This window comes from Melozone crissalis, unplaced genomic scaffold, assembly GCF_028551555.1.
Source record: "Melozone crissalis strain CALT ecotype California unplaced genomic scaffold, PUWL_Pcris_2 ptg000023l_1, whole genome shotgun sequence".
Classification (NCBI taxonomy): domain Eukaryota; kingdom Metazoa; phylum Chordata; class Aves; order Passeriformes; family Passerellidae; genus Melozone; species Melozone crissalis.
The window spans coordinates 39,811,732-39,839,389 of NW_026535801.1; the positions used below are offsets into that span (position 1 = coordinate 39,811,732).

Consider the following 27,658-nt stretch of genomic DNA (forward strand, 5'->3'; position numbering starts at 1 on the left):
GATGAAGCCAAAAAGAGTGACCCAACTGCTCCTCCAGGTTTGCAGCTCTGATAGAGACACCACAAACCCTCCAAGAGGAGCCATTAATTGGGAAAAATCCTTTATGGAAAGAGGCTCCAAGGAAGGAGGAGTGGAACTTTGCTGCTGGCTCAATTTTGGATCAGTGACCCATGAGCTGCGTTCAAATCCAGCACTCAAGGGCTCCTCAACCTGGCAAACACCAAAGACACCTTCAGATGGCAAGGACAGGGCGAGTTTGGGTCATTAATTAACCCCTCACTCATTAATTACAGCACCTACAGAATTGCTGGGTCATCGGGAATATCAGCACAGTCCCAAGGAACAGGGAGATGAACTTCTGTAAATTCAGAGATGGAATTCTGAGATGAGAGCACCACAGGGAGACAATCCCAACCTTTCCTGCCTGGACTGGCAGCAGCAGAAGCCCTCAGGAGGGCTGAGCTGCAGGAGGGATGAGCTGCAGGTCCTGGGTCCCAACAGGACACAGGAATTCCAGGACAACTCAGAATTCCAAGGATCTCTCAGTAGCACCAGCAACAGGAACAGATGGAAACATCAGAGATACCTTCAGATGGCAAGGACAGGGAGAGCTTGGATAATTAACTCCTCACTCATTAATTACAGCACCTACAGAACCGCTGGGTCATCAGGAACACCAGGGCAGCCCCAAGGAACAGGAGATGAACAACTGCTGAGAATTCTGAGATGAAGAACACCAGAGAGAGACAATTCCAATTTTCCTGCCTGGACTGACACCAGGAGAAGCCCTCAGGAGGGGAGGATGAGCAGCAGGTTCTCTGTCCCAACAGGACACAGGAATTCCAGGATAACATGAAATTCCAGGGATCTCCCAGCAGTGCCAGCATCAGGAACAACCCTCGGCTGGGAATGAGTTTTTCTGGCAAAGAACAACCTGCAAGCTGAATTTGAAAATGCGAAAATTCAGCCTGAGAGGCAAAGCAAAGCAATCCCCACGTGTTTGCTTTGCTCCTCTGCCTCTGGCATTTCTGGGAAACAACTCTGGGAACGAACCCACAGCAAAGTGGAAAATTTAATGCCCAAAAGGCTGTTGCAAGAGAAAGATTCCTATTCAAACCCCAGCACAATTATGCCCCAAAACACACAAATATTAATGAACTACCACACAAAGGCCATTTCCACTACAAGAAAATTCCTTTTTTTGTTTTTTAATTCAAAGGAAAAAAAATGGTATTTTAATAAATACTGCAGAAACATTAACCAAACATACAAAGTGACTTCAACAATTAAAAAAAAAAAAGTAATGAATGTCCTGCTTTATAACAGTTATAACTTATTTTTCCACAATATTTAAATACAGAAAGAAGCACTTACCAGCTATTTTGTAATACTGCCCTAAGAGCACTGTTGCATCAGTTAAAAGCTTATTATGGTGGTCAAAAATGTCTTTTTTTTTGTTTTTTGTGGGAAATAACCAGAATGGGAGTGAGATTTGTCTTCTTTTCTCAGATGAAACAAAGTGCTGGGAACACACAGAACTGAGATTGAATTATGAGTTAGTTCATCTTTACCTTTGCACGAGTGAACAGAGCTTTTAAACACTTCAAAAATGAAGCATCACCATTGGGAATGAAATGCTTGTCCTCCACAAGCAAAAACCAGCCTGCTCAGAGCTTTGTCTCCTTCCTTTGGGAGAAGTTTGGTGAGTCAGGAAGAGTTGCAAACCATTGGAAAAGGCTGATTTAATTCAGTGTAACAACAGCAAAAAGGGATTGGACTGAACCAGTTCACCCCATTTCAGGATTTGGGGGGCTGGATACTTTTTGTGTTAATCCTAAAACTAAGGGCAGTATCCAGTTCCCACTGGGGACCCCTTAAGGCCTCACAGTTCTTCAGACCCCTTTTCCTCCCCAAAATGAGGAGCACCACAAAAGGCTCTGCTGGCTCATTTGCAGGTTTTTGAGGGGTATTTTTGTTATTTTTGTTTTTTGCAGTGAACCACATGCCAGAAGAGCATTTCTCTGCAGCTTTCTGCGGGATCCATGGGCTCTCCAGCTCCTGGGAGAAGCCCGGGGGGGTTTTTGGGGCTTCCCCAGGTGGGCAGTAAGGCTTTAGGAACGATCAGGGCTGGAAAACCACGAATCATTTGCCATCACAGCTCTCAGCACCTCCCACTTGAACCTACAGCAACGAGGCCACACAGAACACCAGCACTGGCACCAACTGCACTCCACATCACAACCACAACGAGGAACAGCCGAGTCAGAGCCCTGCAGGGCTGCTTTGCCCCCACTCCCCTCCCCCCAAACTGCATCCATCTCATTTCCACGGGAACGCTGGGAATCCTCAAACACTTGTCTTCATCCCCACCGTGGATCAGCAAGGCAAAACTCCACAATTCTCCTCCAGGTGACACACACGGCCTCGGTATCCTCTCCATTTTCACAATCGGCTACTAAAAAAAATGAGATCAAATCCTTTGGAAAACCAACGCTAAGGTCACGGGGATAGTTCCTTAATGAGAAGGGCGTATTAATAACGTCTTCATTAAAAAAAAATGATCCCAATAAAGTATTATTTGAATGAAATCAAAGTGGTAGCATCCAGGAGCAGAGCGTTACTAAAAGAAACAAGCACTGTCCATCACATCTCTCCTTTGCAGGGTTATTTTTCCCAATCATTCTCTCTTCTCTCAGCACATTCAAACGTTTTCCCTTTTATTATTATTTTTTTGGCATTGTCTTCAACAGAAATTCCTGATGCCACCTCTCTCAGAGCCTTTTCTTCCTGCTGCTCAGTCCTTAAGTACAGTCTCACACAGCAGGAGAAGTCTCCACGAAAGCACTGGCAAAGCCCTCATTAAACACCCTGTGGCTGTGACTTCATTGAGCTCCAACCCCTCCTGGATCTTCCTCCTCCTCCTCCTCCTCCTCCAGGAAATCCCAGCTCCTTCACATCACCGTGCAACTCTTGGCTTTGTCCTTTCTCAAGTCCGTGGCCACTGTGGACAGTTCTGGCCTGCCAGGCATGTGTGAAATTCGCTTTGTGGCCCTCTGAGATTTGTTTCGTTTCACATTTTTGTTTGTTTTGTTCACACACGCCAGGGTGGCGACGTGAAAAATGTCTCTGACACTGTTTTCTGACTGTAAGGCTGAGCATTCGATGTATGTGGCTGCTCCAATCTGTTTGGCCATATTTGCACCCTGAGGGGAAAAAGGAACATGTGATCAATACCAAGTTGTGCAAAATCCTCACAATTCCAGCTCTGCGCTGTTTCCCTGGAAAAGCCAAAGCTGACTTGGGAAAATAAACAGAGATTTGCTTCCAGGAGGAGTTGAACAAGTGTCCAAGCATTATCTGCTGTGCTGATAAACAGAAATTGGGACAGAAAAGGAGCTCAGTGACTGCAAACAACTGAGTGAAGCCTTTTCAGCAGTTTCACCTTAACCTGAATCTGGGAAATTCCTGGAAAATATGGCAGCTGAAATCTCCCAAGAGAAATTCTGTGCCTTAAGGAATAATCAGCTGTCCTGAGCTGGAGCAGAGCCCCTGTTCCAGCTCCAGGAAAAGGGCAAAGTTCTTAGGGAAAAGTGTTCTGGGAGAGTTCTATCACCTCCCTGATAGGGAACACAGGAAAAAGAACATGAGGGGTTATGGGAGCCCATTTTTCATTTCCATTTGGCCATATTTGCACCCTGAGGGGAAAAAGGAACATGTGATCAATACCAAGTTGTGCAAAATCCTCACAATTCCAGCTCTGCGCTGTTTGCTGGAAAAGCCAAAGCTGACTTGGGAAAATAAACAGAGATTTGCTTCCAGGAGGAGTTGAACAAGTGTCCAAGCATTATCTGCTGTGCTGATAAACAGAAATTGGGAGAGAAAAGCAACTCAGTGACTGCAAACAACTGAGTGAAGCTTTTTCAGCAGTTTCACCTTAACCTGAATCTGGGAAATTCCTGGAAAATCTGGCAGCTTCCAGGCTGAAGCCTGAAATCTCCAAAAAGACATTCTGTGCCCTAAGGAATAAGCAGCTGCCCTGAGCTGGAGCAGAGCCCCTGTTCCAGCTCCAGGCAGAGGGCAAAGTTCTTAGGAAAAGTGTTCTGGGAGAGTTCTATCAACTTCCTGATAGGAAAAATGGAAAAAAAGGGGAAAATAGCATGAGGGGTTATAGGAGCCCTCCTTTAGCGATTTTAAGAAGTCAGAGCAGGGATTTTTGTTCCAGCAGCACAAGGCAAACAATCCAACATGTGACAGATGACAACGGCCCAGGATGCCATGGTGGATTTTGCTACTGGAACACAATACAGCATTATGTGAAAAACCAGGAGTTGTTCCAAAGGAATTTGAATTCTGAGGGGTGAATCTTTACTAAGTTACAAAAAGCAACCACAGCCTTGATTTTGCTACTGGAACACAATACAGCATTAAACAAAAAAAAAAGGGAGTTGTTCCAAGGGAAATTTGATTTCTGAGGGACGAATCTTTACTGAGTTACAAAATCCAACCAAGTCCTTGAGGTGCCACCCCCGTGGCTGCCTTCAGTCCCTCAGTGCCAGCCTGATGACACCAATCCCTGGGCACCCAGCCTCCTGTTTGCCCTGCAGTGATGCAGCCCCTTATCAGCGGCAGAGGGGAGAGGCTTGATAAGGCAGCAGGAGCTGGTGGGAGCAGCCCTCCCCACAGCCAAACAGCTCAGCTGAGCCTCAGAAATGTTTGCTCAGGTGGAGCTGCCCGCAGTGGGAGGCTGGAGCAGGGTGTCACCAGCCTGTCCTTACCCTCCCAGGGCTTCCTGCTGGAGTTCAGAGGAGTTGTAGCCATGATATTTTCTGAAAAAGTCTTTCTTTAGGATTGTTCCTCCTGAGAAGCTGAGAGGCTTCAAGAACAAAATGCAAACAATGGTTATCTGCTGCTGTGGGATGCAACAGGTGCATCTGGGATTGGGCTCATGGGGTTGTTTCTAATTAATGGCCAATCACAGTCTGCTGGCTCGGACTCTCTGGTCAGTCACAAGCCTTTGTTATTCATTCCTTCTTTTTCTATTCTTAGGCAGCCTTCTGATGAAATCCTTTCTTCTATTCTTTCAGTATAGTTTTAATATAATATATATAGTAAAATAATCAATCAGCCTTCTGAAACACAGAGTCAGATCCTCATCTCTTCCCTCATCCTGGGACCCCTGTGAACACAGTCACAAAGAATGGGAAAGCCCTGCCTCCATTCCAGGCAAGGGGATTTAGAAAAAGCCCTGTCCTCTGTGTTCAGCTGACTCCTCAGGGGTACAGGCTGAGCTGTGAATCCAGGGGAAAAATCCACCTGCCAGCAGAGTTTTGATCACTCCCATGGAAAGATTTGATTTTACTGAAGTCCTGCCATTTTCCAGTGTAAACATGCTGCATCCTGAGTAACCCCACACCAGGAGCTGCTGCTGCTTTGGAAAACATGAGGGAGAAACCATCCCAAACTGCTTGCTAAAGCCACTGAGGTGACTCGTGGAGGTGCCACTGTGCCTCCCACAGGGTGATTCAGCTGCCATGAGTGATCACACACATGTGAGTAACAAAGGGAAGCTCACCTCAGAGCAGCTTCCCTGCTCTCCCCATGACCTGATTCCTTTCCCTTTTCTCTCCTCTAATGCCTGCCTCCAAACTTCTCCCTTCCCCAAGAGCAAAGACTCATCAAGAATTCAGATGCCTTCTGGTGCTGCTGCACCTTCAGAAGGACAGACAAGAGGTTTTTTAAGGAATTGGGGACAGACTATACTCCTGTCTATAATGTCATGATTCTAAAGTCAAACAACATTCAAATCTCAAGTCTGCAGACAGCAATTTTACCAATTTGTCAGTGAATAAACAGGATGTGTCACCTTTTAGCTACATTTTTGGTGTGTGCAAGCACAGAGCAGCAGGAAGTTTTTAACGACTCACCCAAAAAGCAATTTGCAACCAAAAAGCCGACAACTTATGATGTTTAAAGCGATGATTTCACGATGTCTTATGGGGCTGCAGGATTTCCTTTAGAGCAAGGCAAATCCGCCTTTTAGGCTGCACTGGTGTCATCGTGAGGGAGAAGCTGCTCACAGTGAGGGCTCCAGTGACACAAAAGGGGTTTTTGTTCCCTCCTGGAGGGCAGCAAAGGAGGTGGCCCTTACCTGGTCGTAGGACACGGGGGTCTGCCTGTGGTTGGAGAGCTCCACCAGCGTGCTGACGTCGGTGCGCAGGTCCGACTTGCAGCCCACCAGCAGCATCTTGGTGTTGGGGCAGAACTCCTGGATCTCCCCTTTCCACTGCAAAATTCCAAGTTTTGTTAACTGCTGCAACGCTGAGAATTTCAGACTTTCTGTGTTGTCAGGCACTAAACCCCAAGAGAACACTACATGTGACCTGAGGCCGTGGAGAAAGCTTCCAAAATTGAAATTCTGAACTCCAAAATCAGGAGTGTGCAGTTCGATTAGAAGTGTGTAACATCACACAGCGGAAAACTCAGAGTTTAAAATTTTAGACTATAGTAATATATATAAAACAAGATAAAAGTTTTAAGATAAAAGCCAGTCTTTCGTCATGGGTTTGGGTGGTATTGTGTAATTAGATAAAAAATCCACATTACGAGCCATGAGTAGTTAGTTAAGTTAATAATAAAAAGAATTTAAGTGCCTATTTAAACTATTTATTTTTTAATAGGTTAAATTAAATTTAATAATTATTTAAATATCATATTTAAACACTATTACATTTTATATTTATAAAATATTTTAATATTTAAATATTATATTTTGTATTTATGTAAATAATATATAGTATATAATGTATAATATATAATGTATAATATATACAATATGATATATATAATAGAATATAATATATATAATATATGATATATGATATATGATATATAATATATATAATATATAATATATAATATATAATATATAATATATAATATATAATGTATAACATATATTTTATTTAAATATAATACTAAAATTAAATTTAATAATGATTTAATTTCTTAATCAGATAGTTTATCCTTAAAAACCCTTGTAAAAAAAGAAATAGAACTCACTTTTAGTTTGCTAAACTAAAATACTGTAGAATTCACAGTTTGTACAACTGTGATATAAATAAAAACGAATAAACATTCAAGTCCAAACAAAAAATACCATCTCACACATTTAATCCTGACCCTAACAAAATAAAAAGATAAAACTCAACAGTTAATGTTTAAATCCAAAGAAGCAATGGGTAACAATTTAATCAGTCCTGATCAGGCTGAAATATTTTTATGTAATAAAAATTTGCCTTCAAGGTAATTTGCTGAAGGCATCAGCTCCAGCAGAACTTGGTCAAGGATGAAATCCTCCTATCTCACACACTCATGAATTCCACTGGCTTACTAATCAGGAGGGAATGAGCTGAGATTATGCACCCACATGAGCAAAGGTTTGCAGAGCTGCTGTTTCTCACACCCAGCCCCAGCAGAAACGGTGTCCCCACCTTCAGCTGTACAACCACAGCACCTGCAGGGCTAAATGTGGGTTTATTGCTGCACTGTCACCCCCAAAACTACACAAATGTGGGTTTATTGCTGCATTGTCACCCCCAAACTACACAAATGTGGGTTTATTGCTGCACTGTCACCCCCAAAACTACACAAATGTGGGTTTATTGCTGCATTGTCACCCCAAAACTACACAAATGTGGGTTTATTGCTGCATTGTCACCCCCAAACTACACAAATGTGGGTTTATTGCTGCATTGTCACCCCAAAAACTACATAAATGTGGGTTTATTGTTGCATTCTCACCCCAAAACTACACAAATCTGTCCCAGCTGAACAGCAAGGAGCCCCAAAGACAGAACTTGGGATAAATTCATTGGGTTTCACCCTTTTGCAAGGTTATGTTGAGAACTCCAAGCCAAAACTTCACATCATAACCCAAACAGATGATACTCCCTAAAATTTAAGGCTGTAATTTGGGTTTAAAAGCGTTTTAAGAAAAATCTCTTGCAGAATTAAGTAACCAGCATCAGCAGGGACAGAAAAACCACAGCTCTGGATGCTTTTTGATAAAAAGAGAAGCTTTGAAGTATTTTTTGTGGGCTGTTCAGAGCATTGTAAGGCACTTTATCCCAGTGGGACAAGAATCACTGGCCCCAGCCTCAGAAAAAAAGGAACTTCAGGTCACTGAGCCCCAAACCCACCACAGTGCAGCTGAGTCATGCCCAGCAGCCAAGGAGAGGAGCAGGACCACCCTGCAAACACAGGGCTGATTATGAAATTCTGTGTTTGAGCCGGTGGGAAGTGCGACACAGGCTGGGATCGGTGATCTCATGAAGGGCTCGGGGCAGGGCTGCATTTCTGTGCCACTGCAAGCCCTGCTGGTGCCTTCCAGAGGCATTTGTCACTGCTCCTTCACACGTCAGCCTCACAGATTATGTAAGGCCGTGGCAGAAGTCCAAAATGTGGCAGATAATTTTTACCCAGCGAAGTTTCCCAGTGCTGTTACAGGAACGTGTGAGATACAGTTTCTCACAGCACCTCACACCACCCTCAACAATTCCTTGCTGTCTCAGGGCTGAGGAATGAGAATTTCCTTCAGCTCCAAGCGTCCATTAGCGAGTTTTTGTTTCCAATTAACATCCACCCCTTTCAAACAAATGACCTCAAATTAAAGCAGCCTCCTGTCATCGCTCCATTTAAAGGAACAAAGTGGAAGTTTCCAGAGCAGGAACAGCACCACTGCAGGGGGATTTCAAGCTGAGCTTGTCCAGCAGAGCTCTGTGCTCGGGGCTTGCTCCAACACTTGCCTTTTTTAGGACACTGTCCAGGGTTTCTGGCCGACTGATGTCAAAGCAGATCAGCACAGCATCGGAGTCGGGGTAGGAGAGCGGGCGCACGTTGTCGTAGTAGGGAGAGCCTGCAGGGAAAACAAACAACATCTCCTTTAATTGCTGCTTTCCTCATCCACACAGCCCGGACAGGCTTCCAGAGACAGCCCCACAGTGATCCATTGTGGGATCTCAGCACATCAGCCCTGATGTGCAGAGTCACCGAGACAACCCTTGGGGGGCTCGGAGGTCCTGGACGTTGCCAGCAGTGTCTGGTGGCTGGGCTGTGACCCTGCACGGGAGACGACACCTGTGTGAGGATGGGAGGGTCACACTGGGATAAATGGTGAAGGGATGGGTTAATTACAGTGTGAAACACAGGGTTTAGAATTTCGGTACAGGGGGGTCTAGAGAAGTAAGATGGAGGAATTGGGGCGTGTCCTGTCCTTCTTCTTCTTCTTCGTGGCCTCCATCTTCTGTGGTGGTGGTGGCACTTTGGGATTGGTTCTTACTAAAAGTGCACTTGACAATAAGGGTGAAAGGCATTGGGGAAAATAGGTAAATATCTTATAGGTAGTTTAGGGTATAAAGATCAGTGACCGCCCCGAGGGCTCGCAGTGTGCTCATGGCCGACGTGCTGTGCTCTGTGGGGCCGGGAGAAAATCTTGTAGATAACAACTGATAAACCCTGAAGGCCGAGAAAAAACCTGAAGACTCCTTTCGTCCTTTGGGGCACAGGCTGTCCCAGGGCCATCCCGAGCCTTTCCAGGCCATCCAAAACAGCCGAGAACGGAGCAATCCATCACCCACCAAAGGCTCGGGATGCTCCCAAGGACAGGGAAACAGTTCAAGTTCAAGGCCCCCCATTAACCCACAGGAGAACAAACCCTCCAACCCCAAAAAGGCTTTTTCCAAAGCAGATTTGAAATTCCCCAGCTTGGATTTGTCTCACAGTTAATTTAAAACAAATAGCTCCAAGTGCAAAAAGCATCTTTAGCTGTCACGTTGGCAATGTTTAGAAGAAACTCTTGCTTCAAATTAAAGAACTTGTTGCGGGAAACAGATTTCCAGCAGGGAAAAATCCCAATCCTGTAGGCAGGCACTCAAGTTATTTGTCACAAAAAGCCTCATTAATCTGTAAACCAATAAAGCTTGCAATAAATGTTTATGTTTGGCCCATAAACCAGATTTTTATCAACAAGATCAAAGCTAATTTAGTAATCTGGGGGAACAGATGTAGGTACAGTGCTGCTCTTTGAGCTTGTTTTACTTGCAGGCCTGTGGAGGGATTTTCTGTTTTCCTTAACAACAATCATGATGTGAGATGAGTTAAAATCTGTCCAGAGTTAAAAGTTGTAATTTAATGATCTGGTGAATCTGGCAACAGGTTGGGGGGAGAAAGAACAGAAAAAAATCTTTGGTTTTTCTAAGAAGTTGCTCAACCACCACTAGGTTTGGCCTTAACTGTGCTGAGCTTCACTTCCTGAGGAAAATACATTTCTTAATGCATTTAAAAGAAAACTTAAACCAGCTCAGTGGTACAAAAGGGGAAGGGCATGGGCAGCTTAAAATTCATTTTCTCAGCCATCACACATCCTCATCTCTGTAAATCCTAAAATAGAGCAGCCCCTAAAACACAGCGTGGAACACCCCCCACAAAAACCCAGCTTGCAGGAGTTTGGGGGTTATCAGCTCATTATCCCACGGATTTCCCAGCTCTCCAGAACTAATTGGCTGCAAGGTCCGTGATTATTAACTGGATTAGAGGAATGGCTCAGGTTTGGCCCTGACAGACAGCTCAGGCTGTTGCACAAGGAATGGTGTGAAGGGCTCGCAGATGACTTCACTTGGAAGGCTGCTCCTGCACGGGAAAGGAGGCAAGAATCCCAGGAATGTTGTTTTTGAAATGAGGAATAACACATGGGGAGCGAAGCATTACCAAAGTAGGTAGCAGAAGGTAATTTGGTGAACGAGAAGGATTTAATTCGAATGCTCATCTCTGTAAATGATGTCAATCTGACAGAGCTGTCAGAAAAGGCTCTTCACACCCCACTTCAGCTGAATTCAGCACAAACGACACGTTGGGAACAAATCTCAGCGAGGTGACCCGGAGTTAACTCCTCTCTGCAGCTATCAATGAGCATTTCCCGGTGCTAATTACAGCCCCGTCCTGCAGCCCCGGGGCTGGGTTATTCACCCCGCAGCCCCAGGCTGGGTTATTTGTGCTGGGCAGGAGGAGCTGCAGCACCGAGGGGCACTCAGAGCCACCTGGGTGGCACTAAAGCACGGCTGAGCTCCGGCAGGCCAGGGCAGCATTGAGGGAGCCCTTAATGGGTGCTGGCTACAAAGGAGTCTCAGCAAAGCCTCACCCAGAAACTCATTCCTCACACAAATACCTCCGGGCTCACTCAGCAGCTCCAGGGATCCCATTTAAGTCCAGGACATGGATTTGTGCTCAGAGTCCCCACCTCCAGCCCCGAGACTCCTTCCCAGCCCTGCTTTGCTTGGAAGGTTTTTCTTTTTTTGCCCCCCTCCCTTTGAATTTCTCCTATTTCAGATGCTGAGCTGGAATAAAAGCACTTTCAGCAAGCTCAGGAGGGACATTGCCCGGTTTTTCTCCAGGCTGGTGTGTGGCAGAACAAACAGAGCCCGTTTCAACTCCTGGAGCTGCAGGACCCACAAAGGAAATTTCCTGCCCTCATTTAGAAGCAAAGCTTTATTCCTGTGCAAATAAAGAGGGGCTGCAGCCCTCACTGTGCAGGCCTATTCAAGCTGGCATTTCCATGCCTTTGCCCAGAGAAACCCTCAGAAGGCAGGAATGTGAGGAATGAGGCTCGCTCAAGTCTGAACAGACAAGCCCAGCACAGCCCAGCCAGGCTGCTCGCTCTTTTTCATGTTCCTCTGCAGATTTGAAGCCGTGCCAACCCTCGAAAACAGAAGGAGAATGTGGAACTGGAGCCATGGTATTTGTGGGGAGAGAGAAAAAAAAATAATAATAATAATAAAAAAAAAGCCTATTTGTGTTTGGGATTCTGTTCCTGCAAAATAAAACATTTTTGGCAAGGACAGCATGGGTGGTTTTTCAGTCTTATCAAGGAGCTGCTGATAAGGCTGTAGTTCATTTTCCTTTGTGCTGGACATCTATTCCAGCTGCAATCCTCTTATTTTTTAATTTGTTTGGCAGCTTCAATCATTTCAGCCAAAAATACTTGCAGCATTAAGGATGGTCTGCTTTTGAAACCTTATGTTTCATGCAGAGTCCAACAAAAATTCAGCTTTTAGTCTGAAATAAAACCCCTCCCCAGCAATATGGTTGGGTTTGGCCTAGGGGGATGCCAAGCTCAGCTTCAAATATTGCTATCTTAATAAAGAACAGAATTACATCATTAAAAGCTGAAGAATATTCAATTTTGGGGCGGTTTAGCACCACTTGAAGGTGCTGGATCGGGGAGAGGTGTTTGGCTGGAAGATGCAGAGGCACCAGGAGGGTTCAGCTGCACATCCTGAGGCAGGAGGGCTCAGTAACAGGCAGGATTTTCCTATTTCCACACCAGCAAGCAGCCACCAGGAATTAGGCTTTGGAGCCTTTTGGAGCCCAGTCAAGTGAAAGAACAACAGATGAACAGCAGCATTCTCACTCCCAAACCCTTGGGCTCACTAATTATCCCAGAAATCACAGCAAACACTGCCTGCTCTCCAAGGAGCTGATTCAGTGCTGATGGTTTCCCTCCTTCAAAAAAAAAAAAACCAAAAAACCTGCACTGAGAATCCACCTCAACCATCCCAGTTTATCTCCAAGCACAGACAGAACAAAATATTCAGTTTTTTGTAGGATCACACCTCCAGGGGAAAACTTTGGGAGAGCACTTGGCATTCCCAGGTATCAATTCTAAGTAATTCACTTGTAAAACTAATAAAAAACCCTGCTAAGATGGACAATTAAAACCAGAATTCAACAAGAGAACTTGGAGGCAAAGAGACAGCAATTGGACTTTTCCTTTGCAGTCCTTACTGCCAGGGAATTTGGGGAATTAGCAACTTTAATTCCTCCAAGTTTCAGCTTTCTCCTGAAAGGTTTCAGCACGAAACTTTCCAATTAATTTCTGTTGGTGTATGGACACTGAGCACATTGTATACAGCAAAAATCACAGCAAAACCAACTTGACTCTCAGCCCCAAGGCCCTTCTGGATTTAATTACTCGCTAATCCCCAGCAGTTGTAAGTATTTCTGGCCCTGTTGAGAATTATTTTATTGGTTCAAGCAATAAAGAAACCCCCTAAAACACATTTTGGGGAGACACAGGTATGTACACCTAATTAATGGCGTTTCTAAGCCACAGCTGCTGCTGTCTTAGCAAGAAATATAAATATCAAAGGAGCCAAAAAAACTTGATAAATGCAGATTAGATGGGAGATAAAGGCAGCTAATGCAGATTTTTCTCCTTCACAGTGGCCCTGAAAGTACCAGATGAAGCTTTAACCTGGAGAAACTTTTAATATTCCACCTCACACAAGAAGCAGAGCTCCCAAACAGCTCAAGACCGCCACATGTTACCACAGAGCAGAGTAATTTATGGTGTAGTGAGATTGCAACCAGACATTCCTGCTTTGAGAGAGGGCTGGTAGTCCCAAACCCCATTGAAATTCTCCTTGGCAAGTGCCTCCCTTAATGCTGTGGCTAATTTAAATCCTTCTAATGACTTGCAGAACTAGACAGCACCAGCAAACATTTGAATAATGAACCTCCCCGTTCCACTCCACTCTTACTTGTCCCATATTCCTATGGGCAAATCCAAGATGCAACAACAACTCCCCAATGAATTTTCAATTTTCTATCAGCTGCATGACACCTACAAGTTCTCTGGTAAAAACGCATTATTGTCGTTGGTATATAAAGAATTACAGACCAAAACTGTGGCAGCAGGGCCTGTTCTCACCCTCACACAACTATTTTAACCAATGGCCACAGCTTTTCTGATTTTCCCAGGGAGCAAAAGAGGAGTTGGAGGTGGCAGTACATCCTTCCAAAGGATTCACTGCAAAACCTAATTATCAACTTTGATTCAAGGCTGTTAAATGCTCCCAGTTAAAAAAAAAAAAAAAAAGAGTTGAAGATGAATACAAAATACTGATTGAGTCATCTTGGAAGTATCTGCAGCATAGTCCAAAAAAACCTCAATTGAACAGCATCTCTTCCCCCCTCCCAAGAGAGGGGGGAACCTGCAGCCACCACCTCCCCCGTGTTGCAATGATCAGCCCTCTTTTGAAGTTAATTGGATTTAGTCCTGCTTTAAAAATGCCATTCAGACATCTCTTCCAACTCAGTAGAGGAGCAGGACAAAGACTCGTAAAAATTAAATTACCGAGACTTTCAGATAAGGCTAAAACACTCCCTTATCTTCTGCCGTCTGTTATCTGCTGATGAGATTTTGCTCCGGGTTAATGGGCTTGGGCAGAGCTGGGTTTTTGCCCTGGCTGGGAAGGGATGTTGGTCACGGAGCCAGAATTCCTCATGCAGAGTCCCACAGCCAGAGGATCCACTCAGCAAAACCAAGCACGGGGTCCTTCAAGCATCTCCTCTTCACTTTGGGGTGTCACACAAATCACCCACTTGGTCCCAAGCTTCTGACTCAGCCTCATTTGCTCTGAGTTCCAGGACACAGGACAAAGGCTGGCAGGTGGTTTTTCTTCCCCTGCTTTTGTCTTTTGAAGTGCTAGGGAATATTTCATTCCATGGGTGTCTCCAGCCTCTGACAAACAGATTCCAAACCTTCCCACGTCCAGCCCGTGTGCGTGTGCTGTATGTTTAATAAAGATAACGTTTTCCAAAATAACTAATAATTTTTAATAAGCCCTTGCTCCATAGTTCCAGGCAGCTTAGTAATCAGCATGAAAGCTCCAACCAGACATACTCCAGAAATCTGCAAGTCTCACTTGGCATAAGATGAAGAAAAAAAAAAAAATCAGCTCAGAGCAAAGCTGATACTGGTTGTGGGCAGAGGCTGCCTTTTCCCAGTAATCGTGTTGCAAGAATTTGGAATCGTTTCCTCAACAGCAAGAGGGAAGCCAACCCGCCGCCTAAACTCCTCTTTTAAACAGGGATTAACATTTTCATTCCTGGCAAAAGAGCTGCTGTCGCACTGAGCTGAGGAGGAACTGCCGGGTCCAAATTCAGCATTAACGAGCCATCTACACAGAGAACGAGAGGCACTGCGCGTTCTGCCAAGTTCCCGCAGGTTTTTTTGCCAATCAGCTCTGCAGATGATGTTGATGCACACCTCTGGTGATAATGGATCCTGGTGTCATTCCCCCCTGGACATCCTGGACCGGCTCCCCACGCTCCTCTCCAGCACTGAGGCAGCGATTTTGGGGTGCTCCCTCACCCCCCTGGCTGTGTGCGCAGCCCAATTATCCAAATTATCAACGACAGGCGGATCTAGAGGAGCTCCTGTCTCAACACGCGAGCAGAGCCAGCCAAACACCAAACCCCTCAACCTCGGAGCCGTCTGAGCCGGTTTCTTCCAGGTAAAACTGGAAGAATGAAGCGCCTGATGGGGGAAAGGATGTGAGGGAAAGGATGGTTCCCTCCGCATCCCAGAGAATCAGAGATTAATTCTAAAGGTTTTCCCTAAAAGCCGCTCCTGGCCTTAGACACTCTCTAGGACACTGAAAAGTGCTGTGTTTTGTAAAAAACCAAGGAGGCATTAAGAGGCCAGCAGGAGCTCCAAAGCGAGCTGAAATAATTCCCCATTAGCACATAAACACCTTTTCCCTCTGCTGTGAGGCCAAGCGGGGTTTGCAGGCAGCAGAGCAGCCCAGGCACCCCCGGAGCTCCCCAGAAAGCTCCTTCCAGCCAGGCAGGTGAGAACACATTCCCCCGCAATGCTGACAAACCGCTTCCCGGAGCCTTGCCCACACCCTCAGCCGAGCACATCCCGCAAGGATAGCTGAGATTTTTGTAAAAAGCCGTCAGAAGCCGCCGCACGCGGAGCCCGGCAGCCCCGATCCCCCCCCCGAACTGCCCGGATGCGAACAGGAGCGCTCACCCGAGGTGTCCCAGAGGCTGAGCTCGATGCGCTGCGTGTCGATCTCGAAGCTGGCCGTGTAGTTCTCGAACACGGTGGGGACGTAGCTCTGCCGGGAGACAGCGCACGGTCAGCCCGCGCCCCATCGCCGCCGCCCCGGCCCCGAGCCCGGCCCCAGCCCCGCTCCCGTCCCGCGCACCTCGGGGAAGCAGTCCTTGGCAAAGACGTGGAGCAGCGCCGTCTTCCCGCACTGGCTGTCCCCCACCACCACGATCTTGCACTTCACGTTCTGGTTGGGATCCATCACCGCCTTGCTCGATAACTTCTGGCTCGCTCTTCTTTCCTTCATTGATCTCCCCTTCGTCCCTCCGGCCGGCCACAACAGAAGAGAGGAAAAAAAAAAAAAAACAAACACCAAAACCAGCCAAAAAAACCAAACCACACCCGGGCTCCTCGAGAAAAAAAAAGGGCAAAAATAATGTAAAAAGCACAATAAAGCCGATGCGGTGGAGGAGGCAGAGCCGCGGAGGCGCCGCCGCCCGCCCGCCCGCTCGCCGGTCCCGCGCTCACTGCTTTGTCCCCCCGCCGCACGCCCCTATTTATAGCCTCGCGCCCGCCAATCACCGCCCGCCGCCGCCAGGGCCACGCCCCCATCGCGCGCCGTGGGGCAGTGCGCCCCCTAGGGGAGCCGGGGGGCACTGAGGGGGGCCCGGCGCCCCCAGAGCGATCGGGGCCGTAAAGGAGGGGGCTGTGGTGGTTATCGAGGGATTTTATCTGTAAATGTCGGCGGTGGGAAAGGGAACGGCGAGATCTGGGGCTGTGCGGCCTCCGGAGGTGGTCCGGGGTCCCTCAGGGGTTGCCCAGTGCCTCGGGCTGGGATGAGGGATGAGGGATGGTGGGGAGAGCTGAGGAGGGCAGGGGGCTGAGGGGGATGAGGGGAATGAGGAGGGATGAGACAGATGAGAAGGAAGGGCTAAAAAAGGATGAGGAGAAATGAGGAAAAATGTGGAGAGATGAGAAGGGATGAGGAAAGCTGAAAGGGATGGTGCTTGTGATGGTGGGCAAAGGGGCTTTCCCCTCAAAACATAGTCACAAGGAATATGTTGGGATATCACGCAAACACAGAATCATGGAATACTCCGAGTGGGAAGGGACCCACAGGATCATGGATCCAACTCCTGGCCCTGCACAGACACCCCAAAATCACGCCCTGAGCATCCCTGGCAGCGCTGTCCTAACCCTCCTGGATCTCTTGGGAATGTGCCCATTCCCTGGGGAGTCTGGGCACTGCCAGCATCCCCTGGGGGAAGAGCCTTGCCCTGATATCCCACCCTAAACATGCCCGGACACATCTCCAGCCATTCCCCCAGTGTGTCACTGTCACCGAGAGCAGAGATCAGTGCCTCCCAACCATCAACATCCTCCTATTTTCTCTCTTCCTGGACACAACCCCAAGCGAAGCTGGCGGGGGTTCAGCAGAGGATTGAGCATCGTGTCTGAAAGGAGAGCCTTGAACAAGGGACGGTTTGTGAGCTCCTCTTAGCACTCATCTCCCTCAAGAGCTCCTCTCTTTTCCCCATATGGCTCCGTGTGGCAGCGGGATCCCTGGAAAAGGGGCTGGAGCACAGCCTGCCTCCCCTCCTGCCTCCTTTCTGGCTTTGCCTGGCTCAGCAGGACTCGAGGGTGGCCACCCTGAAGGTGCAGCCTTGGCCTTTTCTCTTGAGTCATCCAGGTCACGAACCCGGCCCGTGTCAGTTCTGGGCTGAAACGTGAGCGATTCATCAAGTTCTAAAACAACATCCTGATAAAAGGATGTTGGCTCGTGCCTGTTTGGCCATGGGGAGATGCTGCCCTGACTCACATGAGAGAATCCCAAACATGACATTTCAAAATTCTGTGCTGATATTTTTGGGGTTTGTGACGTGCCATATCTTTCATACGTCAAATTATTCATTTCCAAAGAATTGGTTTCTGTTTGGAAACAATGTGTAAAACACTGAAATTTGCTCTGTGTGCCTTTTTTTGTAGGGCCCTGGAGCAGACAGATTTCCATCTCTTTTTTATGTTTTTAAATTAAAAGCTGCTCCTTTGCAGTCTCCATCCATCCCCTGCTGCCCACCAGCTCTTTAGAGAAATGGTGGAATGGGAGGAATAAGCAACAAAGAAAATTAATGCCCACAGGAAGCTGTTCAATATTGGAACAGGAGATAAATCTGGAAAAATAAAGTTGTGTCAATGCTGTCAGGTATTCTCCAAAGGGCAGAAAATCCTGATTTTTCTGCCTTTCCCTCTGCTCCACACTGGAACACCTAAAAAAGGGCCAGCCTCACGGTGGGGATCAAGGTGGGAGTTTCACCTTGATCAGAGGAAGGTGGGATCGAGCTCTGGAGTTTCACCTCCGGTTCTTTGGGAGTCCAACACACCAACCAAGGAATATCTTGGATCTAAGGAGAAAAGAAGACAGGGTTGAAGGAGCTCTTTGTTCATCCTGAGTGTGCTGGGTGTGCACATCTGCTCCTGATCAGGCACCTCCGCACAGATGGACACAAGATGGACCAAAGCTGGTGCTGATGCTGCCCTTACCTTGGTGCTTTGGCTCCCTCCGAGGAGGAATCAGTCTCCTCTGGGGTCCTGGAGGAAACATCTCCCTCACACAGCTCCTGTGGAAAATCTGCCTGCATCCAGCTATGCCTGGAATGTGGAAACTTTAACGCACAGGAACCCTTACTCACCGTGAGCAGAGAGCTCCCATCAGCAGCTCCTGGTGATATCATCTTCTCAAGATTGGTTTGCTGCCAGCATGGCCCAGCCCGTCCCCAGGGATTTCGGGTGCTTTGGGCACTGGGGACAGTCCTTGCAAGCCACCAGCTAGTTGGAATTCCTTGGGGAAGCTGCTCCAGATCCGTTAATCCCCATAAACCCATTATTCATGTCAGACCCTTAAGTTTAATGCCTTTTCCCATATCCCGATAACCACGGGGATAAGGCAGTGGGGGCTGATGTTTCCACCAGGATTTTTCACATGCAGTCTGGGTTTTTGATTTGTAGGCCCCAGTTTTGTGCTTTGCTTCCTTCAAATTCCCCATTTTTCCCCAGATCTGATCGGAGCCTTTCACAGTTTCTCCTCTTTCCATCCCAGAAATCATGATGTGTATATTAATAACGCACACACAATTTGGGACTGGCGTGGTAATGACTCCTGATCCCATCTAAGATTTCATGGGAATATCAAAATACATTTTTCTCCCCTCACAAATAATCTGCCTGAGCACTTTCTATGACTGCAATAAACCAGCCGAGAACAAGTGCTTTTAGCTTCAGAATAACTGCTCGATGATTTAAATCTAAAATTGCTCTCCAGATCTCTCTCCCCGCAATTCCAACCACTAAAGCATCCATGGAAAATACTGAATAAAATACATAAAACATGGATTTTACACATCCCACCCCTTCTCAGCGCTGCTAAACGCACATTAAAAGAACATTATCGAGGTTTAAGGTCGGACATTTGCGGATTAGGAAATGCGTGTTTCCTGCGTGGGGGAAGCGTGGGCTCCCTCGGGAATCAGTGAGGATGGGCATTCAGTCCATGATCACATCTGATTTTTTTTTTGTTTGGTTTTGGTTTTGGTGGTTTTTTTTTTTTTGTTTGTTCCAGAACCCAGCAGTGATTTTGTCCCCTCAAGGAGCAGCCATTGAGGGACGTCTGCACCTCGTGGAATCCCCACCTCATTTAGGGCTGCTGTTCTCCTGAACCAGACCCATTTGTTATCTCTTTGGTGGGCTTATCAATGTCCTGTTCCACTTCTCAACAGATGAAAAGAGATTATTTCTCTCTGCTGCCCTGGGACATGATGCCACAGCTGAGCTGGCCTGTTTGAGAGGTCGCAAGCACTCCCTAATTCCCGCTAAGGGATCATTCCCAGCCCTTATTGTGCTGCAGATGTTGGAAAAGGAGCTCCTGCTACTTTCCCGTTAGGACTCCAAATGGCAAACCACACTGGCTGCCCAGGGAATTCTCACTTCGGGAAAAATCAGCTTCAAGGAGCTCGACCGCCACGCGTGGCTCGGACCCTGCCAAGGGACAGAGCTCTGGCTGCCAAACCCCAACCCCAAAGTCCCTCTGTTCCAAGGAGGGCTTAAAATTGATGGTGGCAGGGTGAGAACGAGCCTCTCCCGTTTCGTGATGTCGGTGGAATACTATGCAGGAGCAACGGCATGAAAATCGATGCTAATTAGCTGTGAAGTGAAAACAAAATGAAGCTTGACACTCTTATAATCTCTATTTTGGCATTTAGAAATCCGGCTGTGACTCCAGCGCTGGGAGAGAACTGCATAAATCCATAAAATCAGCTCAAGACACCCGTGAGTCTCCCTCACCTGACTGACAGGTCCTTGGGTGCTAAGCCTTGGATGAGAATGAAAACTCAGCTGTTCCAAGTTTCAGGAGCTGAGGGCAAAGCTTTACCAAAGCCAAAATGTTTTTTAAAAGCCCTTAATGAAGGCAGGGCATTAAGACAGAGGCTGGGGTGGTTTAAAATCCAACCTGGCTGTGGTGTCATTATTCACATCACAGGCAGGATGGAATCCCATCTCTGCTGCCAGCCCTGGGATCTGTCCTGCAGGGCCTGCAGCTCCCTGGCTGTGTCCAGAGGCTGTCCCAAGGCGTTTATCCCCATGGGGGATGGCAGGTGTGAGGTTCTCTCCCCTTTACAGAGGGATAATACTGTGGAGAAATAATTCTTCCAGGAGTCCACGGCAGCATCACTGAAGTGAGGACATGTGGGAGGTGATCACTCCCTTCCCATCACACCACCCAGCCAAGGAGGATCTGTAAAAACCACCAAAATCATGTGGATTATTCAGATATATCTGATTTCTCCCTCTGGAAAAGCTTCATGTTTTGGGAGTAGAAAATATCTTTTAGGAGCCAGAGAAATGCTCTGGGCCCACTTAGGGAATTCCAGAATGGTTTGGGTTGGAAACCCATTACACCTCATCCCATTCCACCCCTGCCATGGGCAGGGACACCTTCCACTATCCCAGGCTGCTCCAAGCTCCATCCAACCTGGCCTTGGACATTCCAAGGGGATTCTTGTGAGGGATCAAGGTCAGACACGCTGTTCCTCACGGCTGTCTGACCTCATCCCATGGGCTGGGGCATCACCTCAGATCCAACCTCCCCTGCAGCAGGATGATTCCTTTTGGAGAAATGCACCCAGAGCAGGAGCACAGCGCGGTGATCCCGAGCAGATCCAGCTCTGCTGTTCCATATTTATGATTTGTTAGCGCTGGCAGGAAGAACAAATTGCACGTCGGGGGTGCTCTGCCATCCATGAAATCACACGGAGCTCAAGGACATTCCCTGCCTTGGGATGGTGGGGCAGGAGCAGCCCCCAGGGAGCAGGAACGCCAAAATTCCACATGCCCAGCCTGCAGCTGGAACTCCAGGATTTTGTCTGAATTCCTGCTGCTGTTGTGCATTCCTGGCTGTGAAAAATCAGCACAAACATCTTGGGAAGGACAGGGATCAAAGCCTGCAAGCCCTAATCTGAATGATAACACAAGATTGGATTTCAACAACAAAGAAGAATTGTTTTGAGGTTGTTTGTTTTGTTTTGTTTTTTTTTCCAAAGCCCTGTTGGCATTTGAAGGAACACCAGCGTTGCATTACACTGATCTGGCTCTGAACTCTGATGTGAACCAGGCCTGAAGATCCATAGAAATTTATGGAGAAATCCCACTGAATTTCTTGTGCTTTCTCAGGGTGAAATGGTTCCTAGATGTTGTTGAAGAATATCCTGCAGACAAAAAGATTTCCTTCTCCATTCCTGCAGGTTAATTATGGAAATTCCTTACACAGGATCAGCAGTGCCAGTTGCTGGGGAGACAGGAAAAGTGTTTGTTAGGGAATTCTAGCCTGGAGCAGCATAAAAATTTTCTGACAGGATGGTTTTCCATCAGAAATATTGATATGCTGAAGGCAGCTTGTTTTGCTGAACTTCTTGGATTTCAGTGGAATTTGGTATTAGGAAGATCTCTGCTAAGGTTGCAACTTTCAGGTTTAACCTCTTCTTATATATTAAATTCCAAGATTTCTTTATAATGTAGTTTCTGCAATGGATAGGAAATGAGTAAACTTGGAACATTTTTAGTCAAAGGATGGAGTTCATTTCACAAGGAATTTTGAAATCCTTTTGCTTGCATCCTGCTTTGGGCTGGAAAAAAGGAGTGGAATTGCATAATCCCCACTCCTGACCCAGCTCTGGCCAATCCCAGTGGGTGCTGGGGGCCAAAGGCAGGCTCTGGGAGCAGCTTCCAGGGAAAAGTGCACTGGATTAGGTCAGTACTGCATGTCCTTACCCATCCCTCCAAATTCCTCCCCCTTCCCTGAAGGCAAAGCAGCTCAGAATTATTGCTGAAGAGCGCAAAACTCAGCGAAGGGGAAATGTCATTTTTTGGCTGTGGCACCACTGAGGCGGATTTGTTATCCCGAAGAAGTTCAGAGTGTTTCTCCTCCCCCAACCCCCTTCATTCCACCCCAAGCCTCAAATATTCTGTGATCCAAAGCTTTCCTGGCTGCACACACATATTTGTAATTCCTGCCCGTGTGAATGAGTAACAGCAGCACAGAGCCTTGGAAACATTGCAGGAATTTTTTGGGAGCCATTTGAAACTCTTCACGCGCTCGGGCGTTGATTTTTATTGTTTTCTGTCCCTCGGGCACAACATTTCCCACCATAAAGTTGTGAGGACGAGTTCAGAGCTGCATTTCAAAATCTGTTGGGCTGGGAGCTTTAGCTCGGAGGGTGCCAGGCTGGGATTAATCAGGCTCTGAGCTGCAGAAAAACCTCAGGAATTTCAGGGGGGAAAAGCAGGATGGCCATGGGCATCCATGAGGGGAAAGCACCAAGCAGAGACCAGAGAAGTGAGGATTGGACAGAGCCTGGAGCTCCTGTAAAGCAAATACAGAGAGGAGAAATCCTCTGGGAGAGCAATTTTTCTGGGATTTGGGAGATGCAAGGTCCATGAGAGTGGGACAGCTAAAAAACAAGAACAGCAAATGTTCCGCTTTAGGAAACTCCCGATCTCTGCAGCAGCAAAAGCTGCTCCAGCAAGTCCTCGCTCCCAGATTCCCAGATTTCTAATTAACTCCAATTGTGGAGGCAGCTCCTGCACGGCCCTGGCGAGGGATTGGCTTTGGGAGGAGCTGCTCTCCAGAGCTCTCCGAGGGAGGCAGCACAAAAATGAGATTTCAACCAAGCCCCGGGTCAAACAGGACATTTCTGGGTCACCGGGGCCCTGGCCTGGATTTTCAGCAGCTCTGCCTGCAGCCAGCGAGATGAAATGCAGAGCTTTGCTCCCTTTCTCTGCTTCCTTGGAGCTGCTGCTGTGGAGGGTGGAAAAATGAGACATTTCCAGGGGCTGGAGCTCACACAGCACCAGCATGGACGGATGGATGGATGGATGATGGATGGATGGATGGATGGATGGATGGATGATGGATGGATGGATGATGGATGGATGGATGGATGGATGGATGGATGGATGAATGGATGGATGGAGGGATGGATGGATGGATGGATGGATGGATGATGGATGGATGGATGGATGGATGGATGGATGGATGGATGGATGGAGAGATGGATGGATGGATGGATGGATGGATGGATGGATGGATGGATGAATGGATGGAGAGATGGATGGATGGATGGATGGATGGATGGATGGATGGATGGATGGTGGTGGTGGCAATTTGGGGCTTCCACACCACGGTGAGAGCATCTCCCACTTCAGCAGCTCCTAGAGCAGATTTCCCTGGAAAAGTGTGACCATCCCTGGGTCACACACAGCCTTGGACTCCCTGCTGAACAAGGCTAATGAGGCAAGCGTTGGCTGCAGCAGGTTTCACACCCTTTCCACCCCGGGATTTCCACGGGCAGGGAAAGTTCCTCGAGCTAATTAAATGACTCAGAAGAGCCCAACTGGTCTTCTAACACATTCTAGCTCTGCTTTTGTTGTCAGGTGTTTCCACAGGAATGATTCAAGGTTGGAAATATCTTCTTCTTACATCTGAACTAAGGAATTATTGGAAGGCTGCAGAAAACGAGGTCTTCACTTTATTCCCAGCTTGGTGGGATGTGTGTTGTCAAAGAAGGGTTGAAGGGAGCCTGCAGGAAGCTGCTGCTCCATCCCTTCACCTCCAAACCCCACAAAGCAGCCAGATCCAGGATTTCTGGGCCCTCAGGAACAGCCTGGTAGAAGGAATGAGATAAATCCCTCCAAAACTCTTGCTGGATGCATTAAAAATTATTTCCTTTGCTCAGGTATTTCACTGGGAAGACCAGACAGAGCCATGAGAAGCTGTCCTCAGATCAAACCATGACATCAGCTCACATGGGGCTGTCTGGGAGCCTCCAGGAGCCCGGAGCTGAGCTTCCCAAAATTTTGCATATCCCGTGCTCAGCACATCCCAGCGAGCGGCCGCCGGCCGGGAGCTCACGCACAACTTGGATTTCAGCTGGAACATGTATTTGCAAAGTCCAAGGAGAGCCTCATTTTTTCACCATAAAAGGTTGGGAGCGAAATTCCAGAGCTGAATTAACACGTCCTGCTGCTCCTCCACGTGGGAAAAGAATGCTGCGTCCTCCCACGTCGCTGCTTCCCATCCCAGGGCTTCTTCCCTCCTTCTGACTTGTCCCTGCAAGTCAGGCCTTGACTGCCAGGAGCCAACAATTAATTAGAAGGATATAATTACCTCTCATCAAGAGAGATACCTGCAGAAGCCAGGTCGGCCTCTCTCCGTGCTTACATGGCTTTTATCCCGCTGAATTTTCTAAATTAATTGGAGTAGCCCAGAGTTTTCACAGTTCTGGGGGGAAATCTGGCACAGGAATTTCTTCTGACCTCCTGCTAATAAATAATGATGGGAAGAGAGGATTATCCAGCAGCCAAATGTGCTCCTGAGGAGGTTGGAGGGGTTATTCCTGCTGGGAATGGGATGCCAGTGTGGGCCACCATCCCTGCACGGTGCTCAGGTCACAGCACTGCTCCACATTTCCATCCTTGTGAAAATCAGCAGGGCATGGGCGAGAAATCTTTTCCAATACAAGGAATTGGGAATTCAGCTTTGGAGTTATGTCACTTGGGGAGTGACAAGGGTGCTCCTGCCACAGCTTTCCCCTGTGGAAATGAGGATGACAGAGAGGGCTGACAATAACACAAAGCTAATTTTAGGCACTAAAATAGTTACATTTTCAGCTTTCTGGAATTTTCTGGTGCAGGAAGAAGAGAGCCTTGCTCTGTTCCTGGTTGTCCTGCCAGTTTTCCAGCGGGATGTGGGACAAGCCAGCTCATGTCTCCGTGCCTTTCCTTATCTGAGGTTCTCAGTAACTCCCAGGCTCAAAAGGGCACTGGGAGGGTGAATTCGTCACCACCACCTCCCAAGGATCTCAGGTTCCTCCTGGGAGGCTGGGATTCAGCTGGAAAACGTCCCTGCTGATGGATCCTTGGGTGCTGCTGGCTGGAGATGGTGCTGTCCCATGCCTGGCACATTCCATGGGTGTTCCCTGCACCAGGAGGCTCCAAACCCAAGTGGGCTGATCCCAGCACCAGATGGAGCACCCAGGAAGCAAATCCAGGGCCAGAGGGTTGTGCTGCCAACCTACAGAGCTCCAGGAACACCTGGGGCATTCTCCAGAGCTTTTCCAGCTGGGAAAGGCTGAGATCCTGCAGGAGGGTGGGAGGGATGAGCACAGGCAGTTCCTGGGCTTGGGTGATGCCGTTCACACGCTGCCATCCCTGCCCCAGTGCCAGTTTAGCCACACCTGGAGCTCGTGGCTGCCCCAGACAAGCCAGCTCACATCCCTGACTTTCCCAAAGCTGCCCTGGGTCCAGCCTGGAGAATTCCCCATTTCCTCAATGGAGGATTTACCAGCTGTGGGGATTTTGGGGATTTAATAGCTGGTCACCATGGAGAGCGAGGAGCTGCATCTTAGCTCCCTGAGTGACACCCGGATGTCCCTCAGGGGTGGCAGTGCCACATCCAGAGTCTTTGAGCAGCACAGCACCAGCTCCTGATGGACAAGACCACTTCAATAATTGGGAAACCAGGAGGATTTTGCTGGAGTTAAACCCTCCCTGTGGCTGCAGCAGACGTGAGGGGGCTGCATGAGCTGATAAAGGCCCTCAGGAGATGGTGGAGCTGTCCCCACCATGCAGCTGAGGCCACTCGAGCTTGGCAGGGCCAGAGGGGACAAACCAGCTTGGAAATTGTTCCAGGTGTTCCCAAAGGCACCAGGCTGCCCCATCTCTGGGGTGAAGGCCTCTGTGTTCCAGCAATGTGGGGCTGCTTGGATCCATGGGATCCCTTCCCATCCCTTCCCAAGGCACAGAATTCCCTCCAGGAGCTGCTGGTAGAGCCAAGTTAGTGTTGGCTCCTTGATCAATTCATTGGAGAAGCTCATATCCTGCCCAAAAATGGAGGAGCATCTCCTGTGGAGACCTTTCCACATGAAGGGATTTCTACTCCTCCATTTTACTCAGCCTCGTAAAACCAGCTGTGAATTTTGCACAGGGGATGAAGGGGGTGATTAGCAGGGATGTGGAACCAAAGCTGAACAGCTCCCATCCTCTCATCCTGGTGGGTATAACACAATCCAGGCATTTCATCCTCAGAAATCCTCAGGATTCCCATACACCACATCCCTGCAGCTTCATTTCTTGGTGCACAATACCCCAGGCTTTCAGCTTGGGGGATGATTTCAATCCATGCTGCTCACAAGGGGAATAAACCCAAAGGCTGGGGGATGAGCTGTGGATAAAAGGAGATTTTTGCCCAAAAAAAGCCCAACTTTCAGTTAGCTGTGACCAGCCTGGGCAGAGGGATGTCCCCTGTCCCTGTGCCAGCAGGACACCAAACCTTTGTACAAAACTATGTATTAAAGGGCCTCTCCCCCACTTTACAGCCAGGAAAGTGGGCTGGGCTGAGAGCCAGGGGGCTGCTGGGGGGATCCCAATCCCTCCTCTTCCTCTCCAGCAGGTGGGAATCCCCCTCCCAGCCCTGGGGCCCTTGGCATGGGCACATTCCCTTGGCACGGGCACATTCCCTTGGCTCCCGTGGGCACCTCGGGAGCTTTGTACTGACTCACCCTGGGCAAAGCAGAGATAAGGAAATGACTGGCAGCCCTCCAGCCTGCACAGATGCTGGCTTATTCTGAACTCCACAAATGATTTATGTGCACAAGGAAGGATCCCAACACCTCCTCCTCCTCCTCTCAGAGTCCTTTTTTAAAGTCCTCCATTTCTCCCTGTCTCCACATTCTCCCTGTGGTGTCAATACTTTCACTCTGGGCACCCTAAAAAAAAACCAAAGGGAAGGCCAAACCAAATATTTTGTTGAGAATTAAATGGAGCTAAAGCTCCAGGGGGGTAAGAAAAGGTTTTGTTTTATCAGCAAACCAAACACCCTATTCGGGAGCAAAATGCTGTTTTCCCTCTTGGAACAGCCTCCTGAAAATGAGGCCAATGCAGTTTTCATTTGCAGCACTAATTTGATGAACTCCAGCGGGTTAATGATATTGCTGGATTTAATTAAAGCAGTTGTTAGTCAGGCTGAGTCCTCCTCCTGAGGAAGGGCCTGGTGTTTTGGAAGCACTGCTGACATCCTTCAGCAGAGCCCAGCCTCCGGCCAGGATCATGGAAACATGACCATGGGCAGGACATGGGGGTACAGCCCCAAATCCCTGTGTCAACCCCACATTCCTGTTACAGCCCCAAATCCCTCTTTCATCCCCAAATTCCTGTTTC

General features: G+C 47.9%; 1 protein-coding gene across 1 annotated transcript; it reads right to left on the minus strand.

Annotated features, from left to right (window-relative positions):
- Positions 1 to 1,579: 1,579 nt before the first annotated feature.
- Positions 1,580 to 16,245, minus strand: RND3 (Rho family GTPase 3). Its single transcript, XM_054277818.1, has 5 exons — positions 16,050 to 16,245; positions 15,872 to 15,959; positions 8,805 to 8,914; positions 6,149 to 6,283; positions 1,580 to 3,203 (listed from the first exon to the last, which is right to left on the minus strand). The coding sequence occupies exons 1-5, from the start codon at positions 16,197 to 16,199 to the stop codon at positions 2,952 to 2,954; spliced, it is 735 nt and encodes a 244-aa protein (XP_054133793.1). The 5' UTR covers positions 16,200 to 16,245; the 3' UTR covers positions 1,580 to 2,951.
- Between the last annotated feature and the right edge of the window lie 11,413 nt (positions 16,246 to 27,658).

Excerpts from the sequence above, each read along its gene's own strand:
- RND3 (XM_054277818.1), bottom strand. The coding sequence starts at position 16,199 with ATGAAGGAAAGAAGAGCGAGCCAGAAGTTATCGAGCAAGGCGGTGATG. Across the intron at positions 15,960-16,049 it reads CCAAGGACTGCTTCCCCGAG|AGCTACGTCCCCACCGTGTT; the intron begins GTGCGCGGGACG and ends GTCTCCCGGCAG. Across the intron at positions 6,284-8,804 it reads TGGACAGTGTCCTAAAAAAG|TGGAAAGGGGAGATCCAGGA; the intron begins GCAAGTGTTGGA and ends GGAATTTTGCAG.